Source organism: Haliotis asinina, chromosome 12, assembly GCF_037392515.1.
Source record: "Haliotis asinina isolate JCU_RB_2024 chromosome 12, JCU_Hal_asi_v2, whole genome shotgun sequence".
In the NCBI taxonomy this organism is placed as follows: domain Eukaryota; kingdom Metazoa; phylum Mollusca; class Gastropoda; order Lepetellida; family Haliotidae; genus Haliotis; species Haliotis asinina.
In genome coordinates this window covers 23,733,739-23,747,463 of record NC_090291.1, presented here as the reverse complement: position 1 = coordinate 23,747,463, position 13,725 = coordinate 23,733,739, and the positions used below count along the sequence as shown (strand labels likewise).

Sequence of the window (13,725 nt, the reverse complement as noted above, 5' to 3'; positions counted from 1 at the left end):
CTGCTCATCGCTTCTGCAGCCCGCGCTTTGAGCCTGCAGATCATATCAACAGCACTATCGATATCAATACACAGCACAGTGTTAATATCATTGATCAATGAAGTCGAGACATCATCAGCAATAAGTTCTTCAAATTTCTCTTTAAAGGTATTATTCCAGACAAACTTTGTGTAGGGTTCTGTTGATACCTTACTTGCTGTATCACTGCACACAGGAGTTATGTTTAGTTCACAAGTAATAGGGAAATGGTCAGATTCGTCCAATGTTAACACGTTTAAGTCGACTTTGTAGTCAAATAAATGCATTGTAGCCATCATATAGTCAACTGTGCTACGTCCATTATTTGCTGTACAAGTGATGTTACCCTCTCTATCTCCTGGGAATCTACCATTCAGGAAGTGAACACAATGTATAGCACATATTTCAAGTAATTTTCTTCCAGAAGTGTTGACTTCTATATCCTTGTTTCTACGTGGTAGGGAGAATTCATCACTGTCATACCAATCACTAGCAGCAGGAAGGAAACCAGCACTGTCATCACTTATGAAATCTTCTTCCAACCCTGTTCTACTGTTAAAATCTCCCATCAGTAATATTTCTGCATCATACATGTTGTTCAGTTCGCAGAGAGTTTCGTCCAGAATATCGATGCTATCTTTATCTTTTCCATCATAATACATAGATTTCTCTGGCGAGGCATAGATGAATCCTAGAATTAGGTCTCTGTCGAGACTGAAGTGATTTTTCTCCAGGAGAACATACACTGCATCCTGAACGCCTGGCAAAATCCTCTTGATTCCGTGACAAATTGACTGGTGAATATACAGTCAAACATCAATTGTATGATTCACTCCATTTGTAATTGTAAATATACTGTTGCAATGTTAAATTATATGGGCCCTGGGCCTTGAAAAACCTGAATAAAATAAACGAACATTTAGGGACAGACTATTAAAAGCAAGTGAGTTGGCCAGAAGAAACTTGAAAGTTTCACAAGAATAAATGAAGCTTAACTATGATAGAAAGTCAAAAGAGAGAAATTTCACTTGTGGTGAGAAAGTGATAGTTTTGCTTCCCATTCCTGGTCAGCCACTGAGAGCAAGATATCAAGGTCCATATGTTGTTGACAAAAAGGTTAGCGACACAGATTTAGTCGTCCCGACGCCTGATCGTCGTAAACAAAAGAGATTGTGTCATGTGAACATGATTAAGAAATATCATGACAGGTTAGAAACCAAACATATTGCCACATTCTCCCCAGTTACTGATTGTACTAAAGACAATTATGAAAATAATGACAATATTGATGACTGTCATAATGTTTCACCAAAGTTGAGAAATTCTGACGTGTTAGCTCACCTTGATGAGAAACTATCACATTTATCCTGATGTGCCTGGTCAAACTAATGTTGTTAGCCATGATATAGATTTAGGTGATGCTCTGCCTGTAAAACAACACCCATATCGGATGAACCCAGTGGAACGTGAAATTCTGCGGAAAGAGGTGAAATACATGCTGAAGAGTGGAGGTGGTTGATGCTGCTGTGCTGACATGAAAGCTGTCAATGCACTCTCACGAACTGATTCGTATCCTATTCCGAGAGTGGATGATTGCATCGATCGCATTGGTCAAGCCAAGTCTATAAGTAAGTTTGACTTACTGAATGGCTTCTGGCAGATTCCACTTACAGACCATACAAAGAAAATATCGGCATTCGCTATGCCAGATGGACTGTATCAATACAAGGTGATGCCGTTTGGTCTTTGCCTGAATTCCATCATGATTTTGGAGGAGGATTTGAACTTGTTTCGCAGAGCAATAAGGGCCTTAGATTTTGTCTCATTTGTATTGTATTTGAAATCTGTATTGTGAAATTGACTTGACTTTGTATACCTTGCTCTCATTGCATAATAATACATTATTTGAACGTTTATGACTTGTCTTTGTTCTGTTTTGCTGGTTCATGGGGGATTTCTTATGTTGTTTGTCATGGTAAATTATTAACCATAACACCAGTAAAAACAGAAAAATACAATGATGGTCGCACCGAGTCATTTTCATCGCGTCAGTATAAAAAATTAACAAATGGTAATATTTCTGAATTAAAAGTATCAATTTTAGATACAAAAAACAAAACTGTAAATATAGGATACCTAAGCATAACACTACATATACAAAATCGTTAGTAATCAAGGGCCAGGAGTGCTAATAAAAAGATGTGTTAATATAAGTTTATCAGACCTAGGTGATACTAGAGGGTTTGATGACACAGGAATAGATGAAAAAATGTATGCTTTTAAGCTTATATACAACGTTTACAGACGTGTTTATGTTCCCGTCGTCGACGGATCTGGTAGTACTTTTAACCTGGATACATCAGGATCTGACAGCAGCACACAATACGATATAGTTCGCAACAATGCAGACATATTGAGAATACACCCATCGTTCAGTGGTAAATTGTTCGATTTAGAAGATCTTGATAGGCTAACAGAGACTTATCAAAACATACCGTACTATCTAATACGCACTAGCAGCACAGCAACAAGTGGACGATGTTACCAACTCAAATCAACTGGCTTCTCAACGTAACACTAATTTCACCAGACATTTTCATAGAAAACACAGACCTCTACCTAAACAAAGTTGGAAACAATGGAATCCTGCTTGTGTCTTACATCCCATCACAGAGACGCAGTGTTACTATAACAGCAGTCTCGAGAAGAGGAGTCCACATACAATCATGTAAACCTGGGGAGACCGCGGTATTGCAGTTGATTACTGAATTTGATGGTGTAACTGCCCTCCTAGAAAACCTCTAACAAAATACCACGCTGGCCATGCAACTCTTACTAGGTGAACCACCACAGAGTGATATTGAGATCGTGAAAGGCATCAAACTCCGGTGGGGTGAAAAATACAAGGGTTAAGTTTGCTTAATTTACGTACGGCTGGGCGATGATTCACACACCAGTTTGCGAGATGTCACATTGATAGTGGAAGACACTGTAACTCTAACCAAGATTTTTCTAACCGAGCACATCAGTTTTATTAGTTTAAAGTTCATGCATGAGACACTATCAGAAAAACAATTGGAAACTATTTTCTAACACTTTTGTAAACAATGGTAAGCTCCAATGTAACACTCCGTGATCTAGGAGACACACAGAGTTTCAATTTACCTGGTGAGGAATGCACCCCATACCTCTTATACTTTCAAGATAAAGTATAGCAGATTTTACAGAGCTTGAATGGGTAATTAAAATAACACCAACTAACCCTTACAGTGAAAATGATTCCGTCTTTGTTGATCAGTCTACATCGCATGACTATTTAAGTCAAATGCAAAATGAATTCATCAACACGTTACTTTTCTTGTGGATTGCGTGCATCTAAATGCAAATTTTCCATGTTTTTTTTTATTCATGTTCTGCAGTCTGCATTATTATTTTCCTGTAAGACATACAGACATTTCATAGAATTCAATCTCACGACGCATTACACCTATGACACCCTAACAATAACATCTTACCGTAGGAATTTACTAAACAACCCATTCTCTAAACAACAAATAGAACAAACCCCTTAAAAATACCTAACAGAAGAAAAAACAAAATATGTTTCAAATATCGTGGGACGATCATGCACTCAGCCTTTTTTGCCATTGATCATATTTACACTTTAAGCAACAATTTTTATTATGTCAATTCTTCATGCGTTTCTCCAACAGCACCTGTGATTGTCCCTCATTCCTTACCTTCCTTTGTCATTAGTTAATTGCTTTATGGTGCAATTAGTGGGACCATGCTAATTAGCTGATGCTAATGTCCATGCTCGGAGAGTGGCGTCTCTCATATATTGTAATCAACAATCATAGTGAGCTGTCCCATCTCTGGAGCTATTATTCAATCAACGACAGGTTTTTATGTGTAATACTGGATCACTAATGTGTTGAATGCTTTAATAGAAACAAAGCTTTTGATTCCATTCTTAGATAATATTAGATTGAAAAATATTAACCTTTAACCAAACTCCAAATCAGCCAAACAAAATAAACTTCCAAGCAGACAAATCCACACAAAAAAAAACAGAAACTAAACTGTAACAAAGGACAATTTTTAATTGGGGCCACAAGACCCATAGTACTAGTACATAAACAATTGCACAGTGCACATACCAGTATGTCATTCATTTACAACCATATCAAATTGGCAAGTATCTCTTCAAAAACAGTGACTGAAATTTAACAAGGTTTGTGTCAGTTGTGTCAGTAGATGGTAATATTTGACCCATTTGACCCCTGACATGTGACGCGGGACTCATGTGATGCACACCCATGTCACATGCATGTAACAATGAACTTTTTAGACGGTAGTGTAACACTGGAGTGAGCACAGTAAGTCCAGCAGTGGGCCACCCATTACTGGCCCATCCATTACTGGCCCATCCATTGACAGTTCAGTAGGTACTTAGAGGTTCAGGGGTGTTAAATGAAGCACAACTTGTTATACAAAATGACATTGTCGACTTAAAAGTGACATATACTTTTGGTGAAAGTAAGGTACTTTTATCTGGCATGAGACAGCATATGTTGCCACTGCATGCAAAGGACGATTCTATCAAATACTTTTTTTTGTGATAATGAAGAATGCATGTATTAAACATGCCTGTTCAACATTATTCATGGGTAATGATAACTGCAATGAAATAAGAATCTGTTTTAGTGAATCAAGATTACCGGTATTCTTTCTTAATATGAGATTTAAAACAGAGCAACTACAAATAACTGTGTTTTTAGTTTTTCGCAAGGATTATATTCTCGCAATGTTGCAGGCATGTTTGATCTGAATGCGCCACTGAACAAAGTAGAGCTTCATTTGCTTGCTACACTTTTGGACACAGCTGACAGTGATGAGATTGACTACACAGAGCTGGGAAATGGCCTACAACATAAAAGGTAAGATCATCATCTAATGCCTATCTTCTGTAATTTAAAAGGAGGGGGAACTACACTGATACAGAGTGATTTATGTTTCTCACCACTGGTCTACTTATGAAACCTAGCTTTACGCATGGGGACTGGGCAACTGTCCATCTAGGCAGAATTTCTTCAACCTAAACAGTGGGACATTAGGGAGGGTGGATGCCACACAGATGCCATTATTTGAAAGTATCCTGCAGTCTAAGTAAACTTAGTCTCAGTGTATTTCATTGCACTTCACCACTGAGTCTAACAAAACCTAGTAGAAGGTCGCATCAGGTGACCTTTCAGCGACCAATGACTGTCCAATCAAACGCGAGACGGTTAAATAGATATAATCAATCAGACAATGGCTACTGTTAAGGGATTGGAGGGACTTTCAAAATATTCACGTCACTGACACAGATCTCCCCACAAACAAAAATCTGCATATAGCACAGTTATTTTACCTGCATATACACTTTGGGGTTTCTGTTGACATGGTTACTATTAGCTAATATTTCCGCAAGAAAACATCCTTGAATATTGCCCAAAACACTATTTTCAGCGACTGTTTACTCACCATTGTCATGGTTGTACGTGCGCCGTGTGCTTCACCCGGAAGCAAGTGTACGCTAAATAGCAATCGGAATCTTTCGGGTATGAACCTTGTTGAGATAAAAAGTTCAAAAGGTATGTGTGAATGTGCACTTTCGCAATTTGGTAAGCTGTGTTCTGATCTCAAATTACCTGACGCGACCTTCTACTAGGTTTTGTTAGACTCAGAGATGGAGTGTAACGAAATACACTGAGACTAAGTTTACTCAGACTGAAGTATCGTGGGTCGTTCTTGTCTGATTGTAATAAAGAATTCCAGCAGTAGCAGTATAGGGAATAGTGGTTCTATGACAGGTACCCCCACAGAGATATTTTAACAAATTTTGAGCCCTTACAGTGTTTTGATGGGGGTCTAGGGTCCATGTGAGGGTACCAGTGAAATCCCTTATCTAACTGGCGTGCTGGTCTGCTTGGGGGAATTAACTCAGCAGAGAGTCTGAAGTCACAAGAAGCAAATTACAACTTTATTAACAAGAGATAGAAATATAGTTACGAGCAGCGATGAGGGCTTCTTGACTGTTATGCAATACAGCTATTTGTATCTGTGACGTAGTTCCACCAGTTGTCATGGCTACAGATAATATAGATACATACTACTGTCGGTAATGGGAAGTGTGTCATTCTTTAACTTTGAATTCTTATTGGCTTTGAAACAGATGCTACCTGTATTGGAACATCAAAGGAACAAACATAATGGTTGTCCATTCTGTAAGCAAAGAATGCATACGGCACAACGATCTGTTCAAAATGTCAAAAACAAAATTGGTAGCCTAAGCTGAATGTGATTCACGTTATATTACTTATATATATATATATATTAAGTAAATCTATCTCAAGTGAATAACAAACATTTCCATTGATCTAACATACAGGAAAAAATGCCATTGATCTTGTTGAGATACGTGTACTTGAATTGTTCCTGAGCTTTGGATTAATCTTGGAAATTTCATTCTACCAGCACAACAAAAAAAAAACAGTCCGGATGGATTCAGTGTGTTCACTTTCGTGGTTCAAGTGATGCAAATTTGTCTTAAATATTCATACCATCACACCAGTACCAGCTGAATGCTCAATACCATAGGACGATAGTACATTACTACAGTCCAAATGATATTGGTTGTGACTTTATAAATTTAAACACAAATTAACAGCAGCTTTTCCTGCTTCGATGACAGTACTTCGCTAGATCGTCAGCACAAGATACATTTTGCCTGAGATATACTAAATCACAGAGTATTTTAAATGACTAATAAAACCTGCACAAAATGACTATTTAATCATTCTATGGTTGATGTGTCTCTTAGTTATATGGTTGCGTAGGTTTGGAATGTAGCTCTCCGGGTGGTGTTTTTAAAACCTGCTTTGTGATTTAAATAGGTTACCATACCTATCAAAACAAGACATGTATGCAGAACTGAAGGCAAAATACCGCAGTTCTACTTATATCTCGGTTTTCGTTTCACATTTATCTCATACTCATGCACCTTCAAGTATGAATTCCGTGCACACTTGGATAGAGAGCTGTTGTTTGTCCTTGGGGTGTTACTTCTGAAGTGATTTTGCCATCATACCATCAGTTGCGATGTGGCTAAAAATCAGCAGGCGAGCAGAAGAGATTACCCAAATGACATCAGTAGCGGTGAGATTACAGTAGCGATGGAACATTTAACCAATCATAAATCCGTAAACACCAACATGAGGACTAGTAAACTTGCATCATTCGCTTTGTTAATCGAAACCAGTATTCCATGTGTATACAATTAAATTATTTAGCTCACTGATAAACCTGTACATTGAAGTCACTGAATTTGCTTATTAATATATATGTGTTGTTAGAATCAGAATTTTAAAATCGAGCGAGGATGTCAGTGACCATCCACTCTTCAAACTCTGTGTCATAAGTTAAAGGCTCATACTTCTAACTGCTGTTATTCTGACCTGAATGGGGAATTTCAGGAATGAATGTGTATGTGCTATTACATATTGCACTAAACATTCTATGCATTAACAGGTAACAACATCAGCCCAAACAAGGTATGATTTAGTTGGGGAAGTACAACCAGACCAAGTTAATTTGCTTATTTCAGTGCCTTCTAGCACGTCAACCTGGCACAACATTTTACTTTTGCCATTTTCAAAAGGATGAGTGAAAAATCGATGGGACCTGTCAAAAAAGTTATTGTACTTTTGGCATGATTCATACAATTAAACAATCACACTACATATATGACATGTATATATTTAAGCACCTTTCATACATTTTTAGACCAGCCACTGAGTTGTACAAATTGAGGGATTTTCAAAAACATATAATCTTTAGTGAGACACATGGAATTATTGTCTACATCTGTTGTTCTTTGAAGTGGTAAATGTAGTTTAGGTTCGCAAGCTTAAAACGCCTTCTTTGCAAATTAAGTTGTGTCAAAAGTTTAATAAACGTTTATATGTCATAACTGTACTAGGAAATCTTCATAGTGTGTCACGCTACACTGTGTAGATTTGTTAACATCTGTGAACTCATTAATCAAACCATGGGCTGAAAGTCAGCATCAAAACAATGCCATTTGTGATTAATTACTTCAAATGATGCCAGCTCAAAACTGTAATGTGCACATGGCCGTGACTGAAGGGACTAATTGGAAATTCAATGAGAGGATTAGTTATGGTCTATTATGACACTTGTAGGTAGTACAGGACCGCTCCCCCACTGGACCGTAGCAGTGAAAAGGCAGTAAGGATATAAATCACTTCATGATATTTTTTTCCACACATGGCATTGACGAAATATTGTTTCATACACTAAGTCATCATACAGTTTCATTATTAATATACAATATATACAATATTTACATTGCAATGGACACACATCAATTTCATGAAAACATCATGCAACATACATTTATTACAATGTAGATCTCCCGTGACATTCTTTAATCTAGATGGACAAGATGTGATACTGCATCAACTGCATCAGGGGTAACATTAAACAGTTTATTGTAGGTTGACTCTTTCTTATCAGGAAGCAGAGCATAGAACAACGGAAACATAACACCATCAATCATAGCATGGATAATGTAGAGTTGGCAGGACAGGGATGGAACTGACTGGAAGGTGCCATCGCAGAACCAGGTGTCAGCAGCACTCAGATGTCACAAGTGTTCACTTGTGGCAAATATGATGATCTTCTTGTTGTCGCCATCTTCTTTGAGAACAAAGTTTTCTCCAGATGAGGTCAGACGCCAAGGTCCTTCAAGGCCAATGTCTTCACGTCTGGTAGGAAGAGCAGGCAGCAGCTTCTGTCGTCAGTAGAGGGATGATTTCACAGAATACAGAAGTGGAATCTTCTGTATCAGCTCACGAGAGTCATCTCTCCACTCTTCGTTGCGCAAACGAAGAAAAAATTAAAATGAGATATAGATATAGGTTATACTCATGATGATCTTAATATGAAACTGGTAGAGTTTTCATCTTTATGACTTTTGTGTGTTTTGTGTAGACATATGCAGTCGTGCCCTGTTTATCTGAACACTAGTGTTTTTATTGAAATCGCCTGGATAAGTGAATTCTCGGTTATCTGAATCATGGGCCATATGTTCAAAAAAACGTACAAAGAAACGAACATAGTATACGTAGGCATCAGACATAATCTTTATTGATTACACATAAATAAATATCTGTGCATACAAATTACAATGTCTCAAACACGAGCTTCCTTGTGAGACATGGGTGGGGGAGGTGACACCTGCTCAACTTATTATTATCATCAGTCTCGCTGTCCAAACACACTGCTTGGAGGATGTCAGTGTCATCCAAAGATTCCACCGGTCACTTTGTCAGTAACTACAGTGACCTACAAATTGACTCACCTCAAAATTAACTCAGTGTCACCTTGCTACTCAGAGGTAATTAATCTTCTGATGCTTCAAAGACCAACGACTTCTTTGTTACGGCATGCGAAGCCCTTGGTAATCGTGTGTGTAAACATACAGTGCTCAGCCATCTGGATATACGTGACAAACAATGTACATAAATTGGTGTTTTGTACGCTTACGGAAATCGGATTTCCGGATAAGTGAGTAATTTTACAACATTGTGAATTCATTTTAAGGAATTTTCGTTCGGAAGGCGAGTTTTCCGGATATCTGAGGTTCGGATAAACGGGGCACGACTGTAGATATGAACTTGTATTTCTTCTAAACATTAATAATTGCATAGTTAACATACCTGCGAGTTCTTCATTGTACAAGGACGGGATGGGTGTCACTTCTTCTCTGCAACATTTCTTTACGTTTTCTCTTTGAAGAAAGGACTGAATGTCTGGAGTATGGTGGTCAGACTGATGATTATGTGGTCTTCCAAACTTGACTGGGAGGTCATTCTTGGTGTTTAAAGGGGCACTGATGCGGAGCGAATAATGTTTCTCGCCAACGGTCTAATTACGGAACCAAATCGCAAATTGGTCAGCGCCCGCTCCTTCGACCGTGACGGACAAAGGAACTGGGCTCCTGTCCATATTAGCAGAATTTCTTCACCTAAACAGTCAGGAGGCCGGATGCCCATCATATGCCATTTGTTTAAAAATATCCATGGTATTCCTTGTCTGATCGTAACCAAATATCCCAGCATTGTAGTTCTTTTCGGATGCTTGGATGGTATAGTTACTGATCCAATTTGATCCTATTTCTGTGTTTTTAACCTCGATATTTAATCATGTTACATGAAAATATGATGTCTACAGGCACGTAGCAAGCCATTTGTTTCAGTACGGAAGATGGCAAAGCTTTATATTTAGGTAGTTTTGAGTGTTGGTTCAGCTGTGATAGCAAATATCATACGTAAATTTTGGTAGCTATGGTAGCTGCAATGGTTTATTATTTATGATAATAAAACACACAGTTGATTTATTTGAATTCGTAAACAAAAAACGATGACTTTGCCTTTGGTAGAGAAATCTGAAAATTGTCTTACGTAAAAAAACCCCTTATTTCACCTATTTACCCAAGTACACAGCAAATGCCTGTATGTATTCCTTATGTAACGAAATTCTGTTGGTATCCTCAAAACAGTTTCGGGCCATAAGTGTTTTCAGGCTGCATGCGACACAGAGATTACATCTTCCTTGCTGTAACTCACGTTTGATGGTGTAAACCTACACGTGTTATTTGTCATCATTCTCTGGATGGTCAATTAATGAATTTATAACAGGTATAATTAGTAGTAACACCACTTCGGTTACTCAACAAAGGTTCCCATTTGGCATTTCTCCTGTCTGCAGTAAATACTCAACATTATAAATTAAGGTCTGTAATGGTAAATGTATTGTATGTTATGTAATATGTGCATGTAAGTGATGCATGAGGGTTTATCAGCTGAGTTACAAAAACAAACATCGATCAAAGGATTAACCGATAACACAGTGATTGATTAATTACTTTTATCTTCTAGCGGATTTGTCAAAAGGCAGTGTGTGTAGATGACTACACCCTGTCGTAAAGTGTGAGTGCAAAAACAACATTCTCCCTTCAAAGAATTAACCACCCTTGCGTTGATTGATTGATTGCTCATTATTGGTTAACTAACTTACTTAGAATAGTGGACATCATACAATTAGTTGCCAGGTGTGCTATCTTGGGAGACCAATGAGAGGTTTATCAGGTTTTCACCAACAAAAGACGTGAAAGGATGTGTTACTTTTTCGCAAATGAGACAGTTGTAAGACACGCGACACAGAGCAGGATTATTTACCAGTTGCAGATGAATGGAATGCGATTTCTTTTACGTGGATATTGATGGATACATTCCTGAACAAGGTAGTAGCCTGACATTGTTGCTATAAAATTAGTCTGTTTTACATTCATTATTTGCATTTTGTTTTAATTTATTTGTTGTAGCATTCAGCAGAATCTGTATGACAGAAAACACACACTAGATCGCGTATGTGTGTGAAACAGGATCCACATTGGCAATCTATACAATGTATAAATGTTGCTGTTATGTTAGAAATTTACTATGAATATAAGCAGATCGCGTGTTCTTTTATTAATTTTCAAAATCATACAAATATGACAATAAACTAATTAGGGTTATGATACAAAATATAGAGACGTACATAGGCTTCGTTATTTTTCCGTCCTAATAGTTTTTTACCATTTCTACCACTGGCAGATGATTAACCTTCAAAGTGTTTCATTTGTTTTCATAATACATTTGGAATGAAGTAAAAATGACTTCACCTAAGTTGATCTGTCTATAATTAAACTATCAATTTCGCTTACGGACTGCGCAGCAGAGGTCACGAACCAGTCACGAATTCTGGGATATCATCCGGGTACTCACGGGAGAAAAACAATAACAAAAGTTTACACCAGTCCACGGAAACTGCTCCGCATCAGTGCCCCTTTAAGGTTGCTGTATATGTGTGAGTTGCTTACATCTCCAGCAGATGGTATCTTTGTAGCCATTCTTCTTGGTGTACTCAAACTAGTTCTTGGTGAACTAACATACGACCACCATTAGAGGTTGGACAGAACCGTATCTGAACATTGGTATTTGCTATTTTGAGATGCAAGGAAATGGATTTTTAAATAGTCTTGATCTTGAAATCCATTCAAATGCATGTAAAATTATTTATAATATAGAAAGAATATGGACGCTTGACAGAAAATATAGTATAAATAATTATATATATAATTTACATTCATGGTTTCCTCGCTGCAATGGTAAATATCCCTACTGTGTTAGGCATGGAGACTCATCGGAGGCTCCACACCTAAAACAGATGGGATATTGACTGATACACTTCAGCCTTAGCTTGTTGATGAATTTACATGTATGAATCCACATATACACTACAGAACATACAAAAACCTTTAACTTTTTCACATTTTGAGTTTCTTATCCGATATATTCATAGGTCTAATAAGAGGAGTTTCAGCAAATATCTGAAACATATTTCAACTCAAGTTTACATAAAATTTATCCAGTAAGTGTTAGTACTTTTGATATTTATATACACAGGACTCATACGCATCGCCAACTTTGAGCAGAACATTTGAACTTTCAAATAACAGTGAGTGCTGGTGTACGGTCCTGTGAGACGAGTGTTTCAAAGAACAGCCGTAATCGTCCTCACGCTTTCCTTCAGATCTCCATGCTCTTTCCAAGTGTTTAATGTTAAATGTTGCAGCAACTTTTGACACAATCCGTCACATATCCATGGGCCGTCGGTGATAAAAGGGAGTGCCTATTTTCTTAAAATGCTGAAACGTCAGGATTTTGAAGGGTAGTATTGTTTATGGTGATGTGTACATAGATGCAAGCACTTTCGATAGATATTTAACGAGGTATGAGTAAAAGTATTAGTGACTTTGCTGCACACTCTTTTCTTTCTTTCGGGGCACGTCACAAATTTTTTTTCCTCTTTTTAGCTAATGCAGTCTGTATGACCGTCAAAACGGTGCATTTTTGCAACAATGTAAGTGCGTAGGGAGGTGCCTAGACACAAAGTATGCCAAGTTTGAAAGTGGTAGCTGTTGTAGCTGTAGTGCAGCAGATTTGGGGAGCAAAGTAGTCAGAATTTTGCTGAAAAACAGCAGCAAAAACTTCAATCCAAAATAGCCACCAAGCGGTGCATTTTAGCGACTCTGCCCATGAAATTGTTGATGAAATTGTAGACATTTTGATTGTGCATCTGCTCAAGAAGTTTGGTAGTCATTGCATTAGTAGTTTTGGAGATATTTGCAGTTAAAATTGAAAATTTTGAACTAATTTTGAATTATCTGCCCTTTGCTATTGGGCTTACAACCTAGAGATTTTAATGGGAAATATCTGTACCTCATCGGCAATACTGACGGTCTTCAGACTTTCCCCATACACCTACAGTGGTTATCTTCACTTGAACAGTTTCTTTAGATGCCAGTTTGACCGTTCAATACAGTGTTTTTGAGATTAATTTGGCACGCAATTCAACATTGTTGACACTTACAAAATTCACAAACTGTGGAAAAATAAACAGGAAGGCACAGTCAAATAAAGAGGACACTGGTATACTGTCCTGGTATACTGGGCAGATTAAATCCTGATGTTTCCAGAACACTAATTGTTTTGAATGTAGGCCCAAGAGCAACAGAGCTATGGATGTTAAAGA

The 13,725-nt window shown here is 37.7% G+C and overlaps 1 protein-coding gene across 2 annotated transcripts in view; it reads left to right on the top strand.

The window, feature by feature from the left end:
* LOC137257620 (microtubule-actin cross-linking factor 1, isoforms 6/7-like) overlaps nt 1–13,725 on the top strand; it is a 229,169-nt gene that overhangs the window by 179,763 nt on the left and 35,681 nt on the right. For both annotated transcript variants that reach the window (XM_067794946.1, XM_067794945.1), the window contains exon 4: nt 4,835–4,958. In XM_067794946.1, the coding sequence (XP_067651047.1) occupies nt 4,835–4,958 (124 nt within the window). The remainder of the gene's footprint in view (nt 1–4,834; nt 4,959–13,725) is intronic.